This window comes from Ovis aries, chromosome 15 (genome assembly GCF_016772045.2).
Source record: "Ovis aries strain OAR_USU_Benz2616 breed Rambouillet chromosome 15, ARS-UI_Ramb_v3.0, whole genome shotgun sequence".
NCBI classification, from domain to species: Eukaryota; Metazoa; Chordata; class Mammalia; order Artiodactyla; family Bovidae; genus Ovis; species Ovis aries.
Genome location: NC_056068.1, coordinates 21,196,301 through 21,217,080, shown reverse-complemented (window position 1 = coordinate 21,217,080; position 20,780 = coordinate 21,196,301). Strand labels below are relative to the sequence as shown.

The 20,780-nt window shown below is 39.5% G+C and overlaps 1 protein-coding gene across 1 annotated transcript in view; it reads right to left on the bottom strand.

The window, feature by feature from the left end:
- The window catches only part of POU2AF2 (POU class 2 homeobox associating factor 2), a 48,266-nt gene extending 45,304 nt beyond the window's left edge, over positions 1-2,962 (bottom strand). Inside the window, exon 1 of the mRNA XM_042232911.2 lies at positions 2,844-2,962. Within this exon, the coding sequence (XP_042088845.1) occupies positions 2,844-2,853 (10 nt within the window). The 5' untranslated portion in view covers positions 2,854-2,962. The remainder of the gene's footprint in view (positions 1-2,843) is intronic.
- Between the last annotated feature and the right edge of the window lie 17,818 nt (positions 2,963-20,780).

The window sequence follows — 20,780 nt, the reverse complement described above, 5'->3', positions numbered from 1 at the left end:
CAACAGGGGCATGATGGAAAGAGGAAGTGCAGAGAAAGGGGAATAATCAGTGGTGTCAAGTATCTGGCACCTGCTGCTGCTGCTGCTGCTATGTCACTTCAGTTGTGTCTGACTCTGTGCGACCCCATAGACAGAAGCCCACCAGGCTCCCCCGTCCCTGGGATTCTCCAGGCAAGAACACTGGAGTGGGTTGCCATTTCCTTCTCCAAGGCATGAAAGTGAAAAGTGAAAGTGAAGTCACTCAGTCGTGTCTGACTCCTGGCGACCCCATCAACTGCAGCCTACCAGGCTCCCCTGTCCACTGGATTTTCCAGGCAAGAGTACTTGGTAGGTGCTTAGTAACTATTTGTGGAGTAAATAAAATGCCTTAGAGAATCTGAGGAAAATGGGGACACAGAAAGAAGGCTGGAGATCTTTAGAATGTGGAGGAGATCAGTGTCATCTGGAGCATGGCTGGTAAAAAAATGACAATGGGGATAAACCAGGCTCTGAGGTGATACAAAAAAGGTTAATTAAAATACATCTTATTAAAACATGGAACTTTGTAGCAATTCTTTAAACCTATTACCTAGATTATTCTTCCTGTTTTGGGGAATTCTGAAAGTTCCTTAACCTACCCTATCCTCCTTTTTAAAAGAGGAATGATATTTAGAGTTTAAAAATATTGCCAATATTCCTACTTCCAAATGTTTTCCCCCTTGTACAGTGTCTATTTAAAGAATGCGCACCTGTATAAACCAGGAGATGCTGAAGAGTTTTTATTCAAATACTCTAGATACATTTAGATCAGTTGTTGAGAAAACAAAGACGTGTTTCCGGAGAGAAAGCACAAGCAAATTTGTTAATAAGAATCCATGTATCCTTTCGAATTTTGGGGAAAAATTTCTGCATTAGTATTGTGACTGTGTGTACTTAGCAAATGGTCTCAGTCACGCCTTCTCCTAATTCCTGTTCACTTTGAAGAAGAACTTGGGCCGTAGTAAATTTAATAATGTTATTGTTTTAATATTGTTTCTGAAAATTTAAGTTTTTTCTGTCAAATCAAACTCATACATTCTGCAGCTTGTTATTAAAAATGTAGGATATTCCTCAATTGTTTTTAGTTTCAAAATACATATATGACATTTGAAGCACCTTATTTTACTACTTTTGACGACAGTCTCTGGAATACATTTTCTTGCTTTTAAATTCTTTAGAGTCTCTAAGCAGGTGTGTGTTATATAAGGTAAGGGAATAAAAAGAGAGTTTGAAACAAAAAGAGGATAAAACAAAAAACCATTCCATAACTTTAGAAGACAATTCACATTTTGAGTTACAACATTAGACAATGGTAAAGTTAAGATAATAGATGATGTCTCTCTGAATTGTAGTTCCTGATGGTATGAAACACAGGTACACTCTCACTTAAGTATAACCGAATAAACATCCTGAATGATGGATTACTGGTGAACAGCATCCACAGTGGTTCCATTTCTCTGTTTATCAGGGAAGTGCCAAGAGTGAGGTCTTGGACAGGCCAGTGGCAATGCAGTGTGTGGGCCCACAGTCTGGCTCAGGTGCCAGTTCTGGGGCTGTGGGTACCCTTCTCGGTCCCCACCAACCTCAGCCTGTCTTGCTCAGGACAAGAGCCCTCTCCCCAAGAGGAGGAAGATCCCCATGTAGGAATACAGTGCTACCTCCATGCCCACTCAAGTCTCAGTGTCTGTGGTTCTGCTCCTGGTCTGGGGAAACGATACCACCCTAGTTTATTATGGGAAACCTCCAGGAGAACACAAGGAGAAACAAGTTCAGCAACTAATCGGGAAATGTTCAGTATATTAATTTATATAGACTGCTTATGAAATTTTACTCTGAAGTAAAGATTACAATTTTTAAGGAAGTGGAGCTAAATTAGTTAACATGTGAGGATTTTGTAGAAGTTTGGTTTACCTTTTACGGTAGGCACCCACGAGCCCCTCCCAGTAGTCACCCCCTGGCACTTTTTAAGCCTCAGAACTGGATCCCCAAACTTAAAACTTCCGTTTATAACCAGTTCTGTACTGCAGGAGACAGATGCTCTTAAGGCTTTTAAAAAATCTTTTGGGATCAGTCTTTGAGGAGATGTAGAATTAAAAAAAATGTTAATTTTTCTTTCAAGCTACTTTACAAAGTGTTTAAAGAATATTTCTTCTATTATAATTTATTAACATTTACAATGCTAACTTTTAAATCTCAACTTTGTGTCTGAAACACAAACTTGACACTAATATTAGACTAATATTATTATGTTGACACTAATATCTGTATCCTCAGAGTGAATAAACTGGGAAAAATCTATATACAGCTTGAATTCATATAATAACAGCTCTTCCTTACCATGTGTACATGGAAAGTCCTTCATCCTTAATCTTAAAAGCAAGATGTATGAATAAAAGATATTTCAAGCTGTCTATAAATGTGGATTCTTCTCCTGCACTTTTCTTACAGTTGAAACTTGCTAGAAGTTGTTACATCTGATATACTATATGGCTATACTGGAAAAGAATGCTTTAATACCCAGGTTCTTATTTTATAAAAATAATGTTCAGTATAATTGATCTTTCAGAAAACATACCCTCATGTGCTTGATACAGCAAAATAAATCCAACAGTTAGTAATTAAATGTGAACAGAATTGTGAAAATATTATCAAGAGTTCTAAGTTGTTGGTCTCTGGTCTGTGTTTTGATAGCTTTTCATGCTCTAGCTAGAGTTAAGGATATTTCTTCTTGTCCTTTGCTTTCTGTTACAGCTTTGTGATGTCAAAAATAAACACGAGGATTCTCAAGTTTTAAAAAAAGTTTTAGATAATGGATATTGACTCACCACTTTCCATTCTGGATGATTCTGGTAAATTTCCTTCTTAATGGTAACGTAGGATTTCAGGTGAATGGTGGATTTTCCTTGACAAGGGAGCCAGTCTCCTGGAAGATCAGCCTGATTCTGATGGGAAAGGCTACTGTACATGGTAATGATGCTTCTGAAATGACTTGCTTTAGATTTGATTAAATGCAAATCCTTTGGTGTCTGTTTCTCTACAATTTGCATCCCGAGTGTAGATTATATATGAAGGTACTTTTCCCCTCCCCAAGTAGATTTTTATTCAGTAACAATGAGTTTCCATTAGGAACAAACTCTCTTAAACATTTATTATGGAAACAAGGAATCTATTATTTGTTTTATGAATAGTAGTGGAATTTTCTAGCCCTTTTACATAGAGTTCAGTTTTGAAAAATACTGTGTATGGAGAAAAACATATTTCCCAGTAGGAAATATAGGTATTATACTGTTAATTCTGTAATTATGAATACATGATTTTTATAAGCTAGGTATCTTTAGATATAGATAGAATTCAGAAAGGAAGTTGTTTTTGTTTAGGAATAAAAAGAAAAATGAATGTCACTTTAATACAATGGGATAGCCTTTTTATTATATATAAAGCATAAATATATTATCTATATTAGAGGTTTCTAAAACCTGAAAGTACTACAGAATCACTAGTGGAACTTGTTAAAAATACTTTTGCCCAACCCCACAGCCAATTCTAATTCAGAATCATTTGAACTAGGGCTCAGAGAGCTATATTTTGAAACAAGTTTTTCTGAGTTTAAAAAATGTTTTTTTTTTGTTTGTTTTAATGCACACTCAGCATGAAATCTTCTAGATCAAAATTTGAAGAAACCAAATTTGAGGTCTTTTCTGATATTTTCATTATTTATTTTTATCCACTATTGCAACTTAACCTAATTTTGGTCTCCCAGTCCTGAACAAAGTTAGTACCTGGTTGTTCTGGATTTGTATAACACTTGGTGTTTCAAGACTTCCAGGCCTCCGTGGCAGCTCAGACAGTAAAGAGTCTGCCAGCAATGCAGGAGACCAGCGTTTGATCCATGGGTCAGGAAGATCCCCTGGAAGAGGCCTTGGCAACCCACTCCAGTATTCTCGCCTGGATAATCCCCGTGGACAGAGGAGCCTGGAGGGCTACTATCCACAGGGTTACAAAAAGTCAGACACGACTAAGCGATCAACACTTCAGGCCTTCAAATATAGGTGACAACAAGTGGTCCTCCAGCTCTGCATCACATGCTCATTTCAGACAGATGGAATCCAGACAACAGTGGCTGTGTTTTAGTCAAAGTGTGCTCTGGACATCTTCCGAAGTCCTGGAGACTGGTTCAGAAGATCAGTATAGTTGAAACTGATTTCATAATAAAAACAAAAAGTTATCTGCCCTTTATTCTCTCATTCTCTCATGAATGCCCAGAGGGGTTTTCTAGAAGCTACATGAACTGTGATACTATAGCATATTGAATGGGGAAGCAGATAGAGTCCAGCTGTTTTTCTGAAGCCAGGCAGTGAGGCCATTTGTAAAATTGTAAAACAGTGCTACCCTTTTCAATAAATTTGTCTGGGGTTTGGAAATCATAGCCTTTTTTATTAAAAGTTATTTATGTTGACTTTTTATGGTTTATTACAACTATTTTAAATGAATAATAAGTATTTTAAATACTATTAGTTTTAGCTTACAGTATAATAAATATCGTGAATATAAGTCCTATAAAAAGCTGGTTGATGTCCTCAACAGTGTATAAAAAAGTAAGGGGTTCTGAGACTGAACAGCTTGAAAACTTTCCTCTGGAAGAACATCTGTAGTTCAAATGAGTTTCTAGAATGTTCTAACTCACAGTAGATTTGAGAACCTTGTGTCTGCATTTCTCTTATTGATAGAATACCCATTTGTGGTATCCACATTTCTATAAGAAAACCAAAATGACAAAATTTATTTCAATTTTCCAGCTTCCTGCACCTGTTTTCTTTACTCTTTTAAGCAAATGAGAAGACACAGAGAGAGGATAACCACATTGGTCCTAGAGCCTGTGATTTGGATCCTGTTTTAAGCAGGAGTGCCCTGGTGGGCATCCAAATTCATTCTTGCTTACTCTTTGAACCAATAGCTCTATATTAAAATAAAATATAAAAATTTAAGCCACAGCAAATTCTCTAACATGTATATTCTTTGCAACACTGTAGTTTTAAAAGATCTGGAACATTAGAAAACTTTCAAGTAGAATGGAACTTTTTACAAACATGGATACAGCACCCACTGCTGAGAGAAAAGAGCTCAACCTCCTCAGCTTGGCACTTCTATGGTCTGGCGCATCCTACCTTTCTTCCTATCTACTGTCTCTTCCCCCAGCACAGCCTCCACCCCAGTGCACAGTGTGGGCCTTGACCACCTGCCTCAGAATTACCTGCAACACTCAATCAATGCAATCTATCTTAGATTTGCTGAATCTAGGATAAATCTCACCATCCTGTCAGATAATCTGCATTGTACATTATAATTGTGGTTCTTAATAAATCCTGAAGGTTAAGGCTTGCTCTAGTTAGAACTGACCACTCAGTGGTTTTCAAGATTTAGCATAAATGCTACCTTCTCCAGGTAATTTGCTTGTATACTCATCACGATGGATTCAGTGGCCCATTTCATGGTGCTTGCTTGAGTCTCTAATGGCACTGATTTCATGCTGCTTTCTATTCTGGACAATGGTTTTTGCATAGCCACCCCCTATCCCCAGCCAGAATGCCTCTCCCTTCTGCTCTGTATTCTCTCTTAACTGTGTTTATGGTGCTGTGCACCTAGAAGTCCCCAGTGAGTGCCTGCCATGCTGAACCCTGCTACAGAATGCATCAGAGATGACAGTTACTGGGTAAAAGTAGCAATAAGAAATAAAGCATAGCAGAGGGAATTCCATTATTTTTCATGGTAGAGAAATATCATCACAAGTACTGAGTTAGCCAGAAAGTTCATAAGATGTTGCAGAAAAACCTGGATGAAGTTTCTGGCCAACCTGATATAACCTTTCTCTTTCCACAAACTGAACACAACGGAACACAACACCAAAGACTGTAACCATCTTCCTGTAGGCCGCTCCTGCATCAATAGCTCAAAGTCATGATGATTTTCTAGAAGAATTTTAATGTAGAAATGTCTACTACACTGCAGAAGCATTTCAGAGATAAGACATCATTGGGAGAGCTGAGATGCACTGAAGTTGAGAAATTGATTTGCAATCGATAGAGGCTTGAACTTTAAAAGTATGGTGTAGTACACTTGCTGTATTTGCATAGAACTCCAGAATTGTTTACATAGAATTAGATACATTTAAAAAGAAATCTGGAGGGAACAAGATGGCGGAGGAGTAGGTGGAAGTGGAGTACTTCTCTCTCCACTGGCACATCAGGAATACACCTTCAGACACAGAAGTGCATGCAGAACAACAGCTGAGAGGGGACAGGAGTACCTGACCAGAGGAAAAGAATCTACAGAACCATGGAAAACTCAGTAGGATGAAGGAACTAGGGGGAAAAACAGGAGTGTTAGTAGGACTGGACCTGCCTTCTGGGAACTGAAGCAGGGATCCGATCCCCGCATCAGGGCAATTGTCTGAGTCAGAGGAGAAACATTTAAGGCTGAGAGGGTAACAGCTGATCTGTGGCAGCCTAAATGGAACGAGAACAAGACAGTCCTCACCACAGCCATACATTCCCTGGACAGGGATGCAGGTCCCCTGGAAGGCACAGTGGCTGGGAGCTAGAGTTTAGGGATTGTGGAGCAATCCCAGGGTGAAGGCTGCTGTCGACTGTGGAGAGATGAATTGAGAGGATGTGAGGGAGGAGGTTGTGGTGGGAATGCCTGTGGAGGAAAGCCAGGCAGCCATGGAAGCAAGGTGATACTGTTGAGTCACACGTGGGGGGTGGAGCCATCACCATAGCCTCTCTCTCCCCACACACCAGCATCAGCAGTTGAACAGTAGAGAGGCTGGCCCATCAAATGCCTGATGCAGTGAACTACAGAGCAGGACCCCAGCCAGGATGCTCCTTTAGGTGCCTGATGCACTGAACTACAGAGTAGGACCCCAGGCAAGGGAGCCCTCTAAGTGCTTGAATGGGTGGAGCTACAGAGAAAGACTGGCCAAAGAGGCCTTCTGATTTCCCTCTACAAGAGGCTCAAAAAAGACTAGGAGAGGACCATAACTCCTGTGGCAGAAGCAGTCTGTGTCCCAGCACACTTGGTGCTGCCCGGGTCCCCACAACCCAAGCAGCTGCACCATCTTCACACTCAGCTGTCACTGGGGCAGAGCTACCACCGGCAAAAAATGTCTTGCATTTATGCCTCAGAGTCGCTTCAGTAGTGTCCAACTCTTTGGGACCCTGTAGACTGTGACCCACCAGGCTTTTCTGTCAGGGAGGTGGGTTCTCCAGGCAAGCATACTGGAGCATATTAGTCAATACTGGTTGCCGTACCCTTCTAGAGCACTATATTTTCTGCTACCCTAGCCGCCAACTACCCTGAGTACCTGGTGCTGCCAGAACCCCTGCAACCCAAGCAGTTGCACCACCTCCACACCTGGCCCTCACAGGGGCAAACCCAGTCCTCCAGAGCAGCCTCAGGAGCAAACCCAGTGCATGACCCACATGCAGAGGTGGATATAAAACCAAAATTGGGGGGGGGCAGTCCTAAGATGGCGGAGGAATAGGGCGGGAAGACCACTTTCTCCCTCACAAATTCCTCAAAAGAACATTTCAACGCTGAGCAAACTCCACAGAACAACTTCTGAATGCTGGCAGAGGACATCAGGCAACCAGAAAAGCAGACCATTGTCTTCGAAAACAGGTAGGAAAAAATATAAAAGACGAAAAGAGAGACAAAGGAGGTGGGAGGGAGCTCCGTCCTGGGAAGGGAAGCCCGTCCTGGGAAGGGAATTTTAAGAAGAGAGGTTTCCAAACACCAGGAAACACTCTCCCTGCTGACTCTGTGGTGAGCATTGGAAACACAGAGGGCAACGTAACAGGAAGGAAAAATAAATAAATAATTAAAACCAACAGATTACAAGCCCAACAGTAACTCCCCCCAGTGGAAAAGCAGCACAGACGCCTGCATCTGCCACTAGCAAGTGGGGGCAGGGCAGGGACGCGCGGGAGGCGAGGGCTGCAGTGATTTTTAGGAATCGTAACCAGAACGATCTAACTTGGGCTAGCAAACCAGACTGTGGGATAGCTACCACGTGAAAAGCTCGAACATAAGACACCGGCAGGACCGCGCACAGAACAAAGGACGGAATGGAAATAGCCGGCTGCAGAGCTGTCCCCGCCAGGGACAGGCAGCCAGAGCCGTAAGGGCTGGAAAGGGGCAATTGCAGCCCTGGAGAGACTTTACCTACCAAACTGCAAGCAGACTTCTTTGCTAAGACTTCTGGGGGTGCTGGACAGTCACCACCTGCCTCACAAGGGGCGCCAGTGGTACACCCAGAAAACTGAGCAGCAGAGACAGAAAAGGCGACAAGTCGCAGCGACTGCGCTCGCCAAACTCCTGAGCTACTCAGACCTGGGAAGGGCACAAAACGCAGTCCCAACTGAATCTGAGCCTCTGAGGGCTGAGCGGCTTAGACCAGGGAGGTGCACACAGCCTAGGGCCAGCCTCAGACGGTTCCTGTCTGAGCATCGTAGAACCGGAGCTGTTTGTGCACCACGAGAAGGGACAGGTCCAGCGGGGCTGAGACACTGTGCACACGACAGTGCTATTTGTTTGCAATATCTCCCCCTCCCCACAGCGTGACTGAACTAGTGAACCTAAAAACCAGCAAACAGAAGAAGTTAAACAGAGGGAACCGCCTTGGAAGTGACCCCACACTGCCCACAACATCAGAGAAGGGCTAGATATATCTTTACTATTTTTACAATCATTCCTCCCCCCCCCCCCGACTTTTTTTTTTTTTGCTTTTTTTTCCTTGCCTTTTTTTCTAACTTTTTTTTAAAAAAATTGTTAAGTCTTCTATTTTTCCTCTAATTTTTATTTCTATAACCTACTATTACTTAAAAAAAAAAGACTATTTTTTAAGGCAAAAACCATATATAGTCTTTATGTGGTTGTTGTTGGAGTTTTTAAATAATTCTTGTGACTTTTTTTTTCTTTTTTCCTACTGCTTCTTTTCTTTAATATTGCATTTTTGAAAATCCAACCTCTATTCTAGATTTTTAATCTTTGCTTTTTGGTTTTTGTTGTCAATTTTGTACATTTAAAAACCCAAACTTCACTACCCAATTTTACCTGAGAGCGAGATTACTGGCTTGACCACTCTCTCCTCCTTTGGACCCTCCTTTTTCTCCACCAGGTGGCCTCTGTCTCTTTCCTCCCCCATCTCTTCTCTATCCAACTCTGTGAATCTCTGTGTGTTCCAGACGGTGGAGAACACCTAAGGAACTGGTTACTGGCAGGATTTGTCTCTCTCCTTCTCATTCCTCTCTCTTATCCTCCTGGCCACCTCTGTCTACTTCCTCCCTCTCCTCTTCCCTGTATAACTCCGTAAATACCTCTGAGCGGTCCAGACTATGGAGCCCACATAAGGAAGTGACTACTGGCTAGCTTGCTCTCTCCTCTTTTGATCTCACTGAATCTCATTCCAGTCACCTCTGACTAAACCCTCCCTCTTCTCTTCTCTTCTCCATGTAACTCAGTGAACCTCTCTGGGTGCCCCTCAATGTGGAGAAACTTTTCATCTTTAACCTAGATGTTTTATCATCGGTGCTGTATAGATGGAGAAATCTAGAGGCTACTGTAAAAATAAAACTGAAAACCAGAAGCAGGAGGCTTAAGTCCGAAGCCTGAGAACATCAGAGATCTCCTGAAATCAGGGAACATTAAGCAATAGGAGCTCATCAAACTCCTCCATACCTACACTGAAACCAAGCTCCACCCAAGGGCCAACAAGTTCCAGAGCAAGACATACCACGCAAATTCTCCAGCAACACAGGAACACACCCCTGAGCTTCAATATACGGCAGCTCAAAGCTACTCCAAAACCTTTGATGTCTCATAACCCATTACTGGTCACTCCACTGCACTCCAGAGAGAAGAAACCCAGCTCCACCCACCAGAACTCCAACACAAGCCTCCCTAACCAGGAAACCTTGACAAGCCACTGATACAACCCCACCCACAGTGAGGAAGCTCCATAATAAAGAGAACTCCACAAATTACCAGAATATTAAAAGGCCACCCCAAACGCAGCAATATAACCAAGATGAAGAGACAGAGGAATACTCAGCAGGTAAAGGAACAGGAGAAATGCCCACCAAACCAAACAAAAGAGGAAGAGATAGGGAATCTACCTGAGAAAGAATTCCGAATATTGATAGTGAAAATGATCCAAAATCTTGAAATCAAAATGGAATCACAGATAAATAGCCTAGAGACAAGGATTGAGAAGATGCAAGAAAGGTTTAACAAGGACCTAGAAGAAATAAAAAAGAGTCAATATATAATGAATAATGCAATAAATGAGATCAGAAACACTCTGGAGGCAACAAATAGTAGAATAACGGAGGCAGAAGACAGGACTAGTGAAATAGAAGATAGAATGGTAGAAATAAATGAATCAGAGAGGAGAAAAGAAAAACGAATTAAAAGAAATGAGGACAATCTCAGAGACCTTCAGGACAACATGAAACGCTCCAACATTCGAATTATAGGAGTCCCAGAAGAAGAAGACAAAAAGAAAGACCATGAGAAAATCCTTGAAGAGATAATAGTTGAAAACTTCCCTAAAATGGGGAAGGAAATAATCACCCAAGTCCAAGAAACACAGAGAGTTCCAAATAGGATAAACCCAAGGCGAAATACCCCAAGACACATATTAATCAAATTAACAAAGATCAAACACAAAGAACAAACATTAAAAGCAGCAAGGGAAAAACAACAAATAACACACAAGGGGATTCCCATCAGGATAATAGCTGATCTTTCAACAGAAACTCTTCAGGCCAGGAGGGAATGGCAAGACATACTTAAAGTGATGAAAGACAATAACCTACAGCCCAGATTACTGTACCCAGCAAGGATCTCATTCAAATACGAAGGAGAAATCAAAAGCTTTACAGACAAGCAAAAGCTGAGAGAATTCAGCACCACCAAACCAGCTCTCCAACTAATTCTAAAAGATATTCTCTAGACAGGAAACACAAAAAGGGTGTATAAACCCGAACCCAAAACAATAAAGTAAATGGTAAGGGGATCATACTTATTAATAATTACCTTAAACGTAAATGGGTTGAATGCCCCAACCAAAAGACAAAGATTGGCCGAATGGATACAAAAACAAGACCCCTCTATATGCTACTTACAAGAGACCCACCTCAAAACAAGGGACGCATACAGACTGAAAGTGAAGGGCTGGAAAAAGATATTCCACGCAAATAGAGACCTAAAGAAAGCAGGAGTGGCAATACTCATATCCGATAAAATAGACTTTAAAACAAAGGCTGTGAAAAGAGATAAAGAAGGCCACTACATAATGATCAAAGGATCAATCCAAGAAGAAGATATAACAATTATAAATATATATGCACCCAATATAGGAGACCGCAATATGTAAGACAAATGCTAACAAGTATGAAAGGGGAAATTAACAATAACACAATAATAGTGGGAGACTTTAATACCCCACTCACACCTATGGACAGATCAACTGAACAGAAAATTAACAAAGAAACGCAAACTTTAAATGATACATTAGACCAATTAGACCTAAATGATATCTATAGGACATTTCACCCCAAAACAATGAATTTCACATTTTCTCAAGTGCTCACGGAACCTTCTCCAGGATAGGTCACATCCTGGGCCATAAATCTAACCTTGATAAATTAAAAAAATCAAAATCATTCCAAGCATCTTTTCTGACCAAAGTGCAGTAAGATTAGATCTCAATTACAGGAGAAAAACTATTAAAAATTCCAACATATGGGGGTTGAATAACACACTTCTGAATAACCAACAAATCACAAAGAAATCAAAAAAGAAATCAAAATATGCATAGAAATTAATGAAAATGAAAACACAACAACCCAAAACCTGTGGGACACTATAAAAGCAGTGCTAAGAGGAAAGTTCATAACACTACAGGCATACCTCAAGAAACAAGAAAAAGTCAAATAAATAACCTAACTCTACACATAAAGCAACTAGAAAAGGAAGAATTGGAGAACCCCAGAGTTAGTAGAAGGAAAGAAATCTTAAAAATTAGGGCAGAAATAAATGCAAAAGAAACAAAAGAGACCATAGCAAAAATCAACAAAGCCAAAAGCTGGTTCTTTGAAAGGATAAATAAAATTGACAAACCATTAGCCAGACTCATCAAGAAGCAAAGAGAGAAAAATCAAATCAATAAAATTAGAAATGAAAATGGAGAGATCACAACAGACAACACAGAAATACAAAGGATCATAAGAGACTACTATCAGCAAATATATGCCAATAAAATGGACAACTTGGAAGAAATGGACAAATTCTTAGAAAAGTACAATATTCCAAAACTGAACCAGGAAGAAATAGAAAATCTTAACAGACCCATCACAAGCACGGAAATGGAAACTGTAATCAGAAATCTTTCGGCAAACAAAAGCCCAGGTCCAGACGGCTTCACAGCTAAATTCTACCAAAAATTTCGAGAAGAGCTAACACCTATCCTACTCAAACTGTTCCAGTAAATTGCAGAGGAAGGTAAACTTCCCAACTCATTCTATGAGGCCACCATCACCCTAATACCAAAACCGGACAAAGATACTACAAAAAAAGAAAACTACAGGCCAATATCACTGATGAATATAGATGCAAAAATCCTCAACAAAATTTTAGCAATCAGAATCCAACAACACATTAAAAAGATCATACACCATGACCAACTGGGCTTTATCCCAGGGATGCAAGGATTCTTCAATATCCGCAAATCAATCAATGTAATTCACCACATTAACAAATTGAAAAATAAAAGCCATATGATTATCTCAATAGAAGCAGAGAAGGGCTTTGACAAAAGTCAACATCCATTTATGATAAAAACTCTCCAGAAAGCAGGAAGAGAAGGAACATACCTCAACATAATAAAAGCTATATATGACAAACCACAGCAAACATTATCCTCAATGGTGAAAAACTGAAAGCATTTCCCCTAAAGTCAGGAACAAGACAAGGGTGTCCACTTTCACCTCTACTATTCAACATAGTTCTGGAAGTTTTGACCACAGCAATCAGAGCAGAAAGAGAAATCAAAGGAATCCAAATTGGAAAAGAAGAAGTAAAACTCTCACTGTTCACAGATGACATGATCCTCTACATGGAAAACCCTAAAGACTCCACCAGAAAATTACTAGAGCTAATCAATGAATATAGTAAAGTTGCAGGATATAAAATCAACATACAGAAATCCCTTGCATTCCTATACACTAATAATGAGAAAGTAGAAAAAGAAATCAAGGAAACAATTCCATTCACCATTGCAATGAAAAGAATAAAATACTTAGGAATATATCTACCTAAAGAAACTAAAGACCTATATATACAAAACTATAAAACACTGATGAAAGAAATCAAAGAGGACACTAATAGATGGAGAAATATACCATATTCATGGATCAGAAGAATCAATATAGTGAAAATGAGTATACTACGCAAAGCAATTTACAAATTCAATGCAATCCCTATCAAGCTACCAGCGATATTTTTCACAGAACTAGAACAAATAATTTCAAGATTTCTATGGAAATACAAAAACCTCGAATTGCCAAAGCAATCTTGAGAAAGAAGAATGGAACTGGAGGAATCAACTTGCCTGACTTCAGGCTCTACTACAAAGCCACAGTCATCAAGACAGTATGGTACTGACACAAAGACAGACATATAGACCAATGGAACAAAATAGAAAGCCCAGAGATAAATCCACACACATATGGACACCTTATCTTTGACAAAGGAGGCAAGAATATACAATGGAGTAAAGACAATCTCTTTAACAAGTGGTGCTGGGAAAACTGGTCAACCACTTGTAAAAGAATGAAACTAGATCACTTTCTAACACCGCACACGAAAATAAACTCAAAATGGATTAAAGATCTAAATGTAAGACCAGAAACTATAAAACTCCTAGAGGAAAACATAGGCAAAACACCCTCCCACATAAATCACAGCAGGATCCTCTATGATCCACCTCCCAGAATTCTGGAAATAAAAGAAAAAATAAACAAATGGGATCTAATTAAAATTAAAAGCTTCTGCACAACAAAGGAAAATATAAGCAAGGTGAAAAGACAGCCTTCTGAGTGGGAGAAATTAATAGCAAATGAAACAACTGACAAACAACTAATCTAAAAAATATACAAGCAACTTATGCAACTCAATTTCAGAAAAATAAACGACCCAATCAAAAAATGGGCCAAAGCACTAAATAGACATTTCTCCAAAGAAGACATTTGGACAGCTAACAAACACATGAAAAGATGCTCAACATCACTCATTATTAGAGAAATGCAAATCAAAACCACAATGAGGTACCACTTCACACCAGTCAGAATGTCTGCAATCCAAAAGTCTGCAAGCAATAAATGCTGGAGAGGGTGTGGAGAAAAGGGAACCCTCCTACACTGTTGGTGGGAATGCAAACTAGTACAACCACTATGGAAAACAGTGTGGAGATTCCTTTAAAAATTGCAAATAGAACTGCCATATGACCCAGCAATCCCACTGTTGGGCATACACACCGAGGAAACCAGAACTGAAAGAGACACATGTACCCCAATGTTCATTGCAGCACTGTTTATAATAGCCCGGACATGGAAACAACCTAGATGTCCATCAGCAGGTGAATGGATAAGAAAGCTGTGGTACATATACACAATGGAGTATTACTCAGCCGTTAAAAAGAATGCATTTGAATCAGTTCTGATGAGATGGATGAAACTGGAGCCGATTACACAGAGTGAAGTAAGCCAGAAAGTAAAACACCAATACAGTATACTAATACATATATATGGAATTTAGAAAGATGGCAACGATGACCCTGTATGCAAGACAGCAAAAAAGACACAGATGTGTATAGTGGACTTTTGGACTCAGAGGGAGAGGGAGAGGGTGGGATGATTTGGGAGAATGGCATTGAAACATGTATACTGTCATGTAATAATCAAATCGCCAGTCTATGTCTGATGCAGGATACAGCATGCTTGGGGCTGGTGCACAGGGATGACCCAGAGGGATGTTGTGGGGAGGGAGGTGGGAGGGGGGTTCATGTTTGGGAACGCATGTACACCTGTGGTGGATTCATGTCAATGTATGGTAAAACCAATACAGTATTTTAAAGTAAAATAATGTAAAAATAAAAATTAAAAAAATAAAAATAAAACCACAGTTGAAACCAGGGGCAGTGTGGCTAAGGAAGAAGATCCAAAACCTTCCCACCAGCTGTGGAAGCTGCAGATTAAATCCACACAATCAACTAACCAGACTCTGTGTCTATGGAATATATAAAAGGTTATTTAGAGCTCCCACAAAAGAAAACACACTACTTTTGATAGCTGTGGACATTGGAGGCAAGAACACATAGGGGTAGGACCAGATTAGAATCTGAGCTGCCCCCATAGCAGGTCTAGAGATCAGCACAGTGTTGGAGGGCATCCTAGGGAGGTGAGGTGGACTGTGACTCCCTGCAAGGGAAAGGACTCTGATAGCAGTGACTCAAGAAAAACATTTATTATTCTTATGTTTTGACTGTTCTATAGATTCTTTTGGATTTTTTCTTTTTCTTCCCTTCCTCCCACTCTGTTGTAGTTGTTCATTTTATTGGCACTATGAAATCTAATTAAGCTTTTGAGCTTTATTTTTCTCAGTCATATTTTTTATTGTTGTTATAAACCTCTGCCACTTTTGCAGTTCTGTGGAGTTCTCCCCTTTTTTTCTTTTCTATTTAAAAATTTTTAAACCTATTATTATTTTTCTACATTTATTCCTTTGTTTGCTTTTCCTATTATTCTTTTCTCCTTGCAGTTAATCTTTACTGTATATAAATCTTCTTTATCTACCTCTATTTAACTTTGCCTATCTAGTCTTTCTTTTCTTTCTTTCCTTTCCTCTCAATATATTTGTTAGTTTTATTTTCATTGCTTTATTCCCCAATAGGCACCTTGCTTTAGTTTTATTTTCCAGTTTTTGATTTTGTTAGTTTTGTTCTGGTAGATATCATTTTTGGTTTCCGTTGTTAGCTGGGTCAATCTATTGTACTTTATTTTTGTTGGACTGTTTTGGTTTTGCTTATGGCTATGAAATTAAAAGACAGTTACTCCTTGGAAGAAAAGTTATGATCAACCTAGATAGCATATTCAAAAGCAGAGACATTACTTTGCCGACTAAGGTCTGTCTAGTCAAGGTTATGGTTTTTCCACTGGTCATGTATGGATGTGAGTGTTGGACTGTGAAGAAGGCTGAGCGCCAAAGAATTGATGCTTTTGAACTGTGGTGCTGGAGAACACTCTTGAGAGTCCCTTGGACTGCAAGGAGATCCAAGCAGTCCATTCTGAAGGCGATCAGCCCTGGGATTTCTTTGGAAGGAATGATGCTAAAGCTGAAACTCCAGTACTTTGGCCACCTCATGTGAAGAGTTGACTCATTGTAAAGGACTTTGATGCTGAGAGGGATTGGGGGCAAGAGGAGAAGGGGACGACAGAGGATGAGATGGCTGGATGGCATCACTAACTCGATGGACATGAGTTTGAGGGAACTTGGGAGTTGGTGATGAACAGGGAGGCCTGGCATGCTGCGATTCATGGGGTCGCAAAGAGTCAGACATGACTGAGTGGCTGAACTGAACTGAACTGAACTGATATGTGTATATTCAGTCACACTTTTCATTGTTGTTATAAACCTCTGCCTCTATATTGGGCTTTTGCGGTTATGTGGAATTTTCCTTTTCCCCTCTTTTTTCTTTCTTCTTCTGTTTTTTTTTCTCTTTTTTAATTTTTAAAAACCTATTATTTTTTTCTACTTTTATTCCTTTGTTTGCCTTCCCTACTGTTTTTTCCTCTTGCAGTTAATCTTTAATGTATATAAATCTTCTTCATCTAGTTCTATTTAACTTTGCATGTCTACTCTGTCTATTCTTTCTTTCTTTCCTTTCCTCTCAACATATTTGTTAGTTTTGTTTTCATTGGTTTATTCCCCACTTGGCACCTTGCTCTAGTTTTTTTTTTTCAGTTTGTGCTTTAGTCAGTTTAGTTCTTAATTGGTAAATATAATTTTTGATTTCCTTTGTTTGCCTGGTGAATCTACTGTACTTTATTTTTGTTGGACAGTTTTAACTTTGCTCATGGATGTATATGTGTATATGTATATTCCATTATTTTAATTATTATTTGTCTGATTTTGTAACTTCCACTTGTCTGGTTCATCTTTGTTTCTTGTTTCTGGATATTTGTTTAAATCTCACAATACGATAACAAACCACTTCTGGAATCTTTGTTCTTGACCAGAGGTCAAGCCCTGAGCCTTTGGAATGGGAGCACTGACTCCAAGACTCTAGACTACCAGAGAACTAACCCTCAGTTCAGTTCAGTTCAGTTCAGTTCAGTCGCTCATTCGTGTCCAACTCTTTGTGACCCCATGAATCGCAGCACTCCAGGCCTCCCTGTCCATCACCAAATTCTGGAGTTCACTCAGACTTGCATCCATCGTGTCAGTGATGCCATCCAGCCATCTCATCCGCTGTCATCCCCTTGTCTTCCCACCCCCAATCCCTCCCAGCATCAAAGTCCTTTCCAATGAGTCAACTCTTCGCATGAGGTGGCCAAAGTACTGGAGTTTCAGCTTCAGGATCATTCCCTCCAAAGAAATCCCAGGGCTGATCTACTTCAGAACTCACATAAAAGAAACCATTTGACTATAAGACCCAGCATCACCCAACCATCAGTAGCACTCTGTGTAGGATGCCTCATCTAAACAACAAACAGAACAAAAAACCAAACCAAATCATCAACAGACAGAACACCTCACTCAGCCTTGCCCTTCAGAGGAAAAACAAATAAACAAACAGAATCTCAGCAGAAATCTCACCCTATATTAAGTATACACAAACCACTGCACCAAACTTAGGAAGGCAGAAACCAAAAGAAAGAAAGAATTCAACCTTGAAACCTGGGAAAAGGAGACCTCAAACACAATAAGTTAAAAAAAATAATGAAAATGCAGAGAAATGCTACACAAATGAAGGCGTAAACTAGAAACACAGAAGTCGAAATAAATGAAGAGGAAATAAGCAAACTACCTGAGAAAAAAAACTCATAATAATGATAGTAAAGATGATCAAAAACCTTGAAAACAAAATGGAGAAAATGCAAGAATCAATGAACTAAGACCTGGAAGAATTAAAGAATAAACATACAGAGACAAACAATACAATTACTGAAATTAAAAATACTCTAGAAGGAATCAATAGCAGAATATCTGAGGCAGAAGAACGAATCCGTGAGCTGGAAGATAAAATGGTGGAAATAACTTCTGAAGAGCAGAATGCAGTAAAAAGAATGAAAAGAACTTAGGACAGTCTCAGAGACCTCTGGGATAATATCAAATGCACCAATATTCAAATTATAGGGGTCCCAGAAGAAGAAGAGAAAAAGAAAGGGTATGAGAAAAATTTTGAAGAGTTGAACATTTCCCCAATATGGAAAATGAAATTGTAAATCAAGTTCAAGAGGCACAAAGAGTACCATTCAGGATAGACCCTTGAGAAAGAAGTCTTCTGATAAACTCTTCAGAAAGAAGCCAAGAAGCTAATCAGACTAACATAGACTGAACACAAAGAAAGAATATTAAAAGCAGCAAGTGAAAAGCAACAAGTAACATACAATGGAAACCCCATCTGCTTAACAGCTGATCTTTCAGCAGAAACTCTGCAGACCAGAAGGGAATGGCAGGATATATTTAAAGTACTGAAAGGGAAAAAAATCTACAACTAAGATTACTGTACCTGGCAAGGATCTCATTCAAAATTGATGGAGACATCAAAAGCTTTTCAGGCAAGCAAAAGTTAAGAGAATTCAGTACCACCAAACCACCTTTACAACAAATGTTAAAGGGATTTATATAGTCGAGAAGTACAAGAGACGAAAAAGATCTATAAAAACAAACACCAAACAATTAATAAAATGGTAATAGGAACATATATATCAATAATTACTTTAAGTGTAAATGGATTAAATGCTCCAACCAAAAGACACAGACTGGCTGAATGGATACAGAAGCAAGACCCATATATATGCTGTCTGCAAGAAACTCATTTCAGACCTCAGAACACATATAGACTGAAATTGAGAGGATGGAAAAATACATTCTGTGCAAATGAGAGGCAAAAGAAAGCTGGAGTAGCAATCCTCATATCAGACAAAATAGACTTTAAAATAAAGAAGACCTTAAATAAATAAGGTTAAAATAAATAGATCTTAAAATAAAGAGATAAGGAAGGACACTACATAATGATCAAGGGATCAATCCAAGAGGAAGACAAAACAATGTAAATATCTATGCACTCAACATAGGAGCAACCTCAGCACATAAGACAAACACTAACAGACATGAAAGGAGAAATTGACAGTAACACAATAATAGTATGAGACTTTAACACCACACTCACACCAATGGGCAGATAATCAAAACAGAAAATTAATAAGGAAACACAAGTCTTAAATGATACATTAGATGAGATGGATCTCACTGATATCTTCAGGACATTCCATCCAAATGCAGAATACACCTTCTTCTCAAGTGCACATGGAACATTCTCCAGGATAGACAACATCTTGGGTCACAAATCAAACCTCAGTAAATTTAAGAAAATGGAAATCATATCAAGCTTCTTCTCTAACCACAATGCTATGAGGCTAGATATCAATTACAAGAAAAAAACTACAAAATGCACAAACACATGGAGATTAAACAACATGTTTCTAAACAACCAACAGGTTACTGAAGAAATCAAAACGGAAATTAAAAAATTTCTAGAAACAAATGACAATGAAAACATGACAACTCAAAACCTATGGGATGCAACAAAAACAGTTCTAAGAGGGAAGTTTATAGCAATACAATCCTACCTCAAGAAACAAACAAACAAACAAAAACAGAATAGACAACCTAACTTTACACCTAAAACAACTGGAAATAGGAGAACAACCCCCCCTCCCCCGCAAATTGGTAGAAGGAAAGAAATCTTAAAGATCTGAGCAAAAATAAATGAAAAAGAAATGAAAGAAACAAGAGTAAAGATTCAGTTCAGTTCAGTTTAGTCTCTCAGTCGTGTCCGACTCTTTGCGACCCCATGAATCCCAGCATGCCAGGCCTCCCTGTCCACCACCAACTCCCAGAGTTCACTCAGACTCACATCCATCGAGTCAGTGATGCCATCCAGCCATCTCATTCTCTGTCATTCTCCTTCTCCTCCTGCCCGCAATCCCTCCCAGCATCAGAGTCTTCCAATGAGTCAACTCTTCACATGAGGTGGCCAAAGTACTGGAGTTTCAGCTTTAGCATCATTCCTTCCAAAGAAATCCCAGAGCAGATCTCCTTCAGAATGGACTGGTTGGATCTCCTTGCAGTCCAAGGGACTCTCAAGAGTGTTCTCCAGCACCACAGTTCAAAAGCATCAATTCTTTGGTGCTCAGCTTTCTTCACAGTCCAACTCTCACATCCATACATGACCACTGGAAAAACCAGATGGACCTTTGTTGGCAAAGTAATGTCTCTGCTTTTGAATATGCTGTCTAGGTTGGTCATAACTTTTCTTCCAAGGAGTAAGCGTCTTTTAATTTCATGGCTGCAGTCAACATCTGCAGTGATTTTGGAGCACCCCCCCCAAAATAAAGTCTGACACTGTTTCCACCATT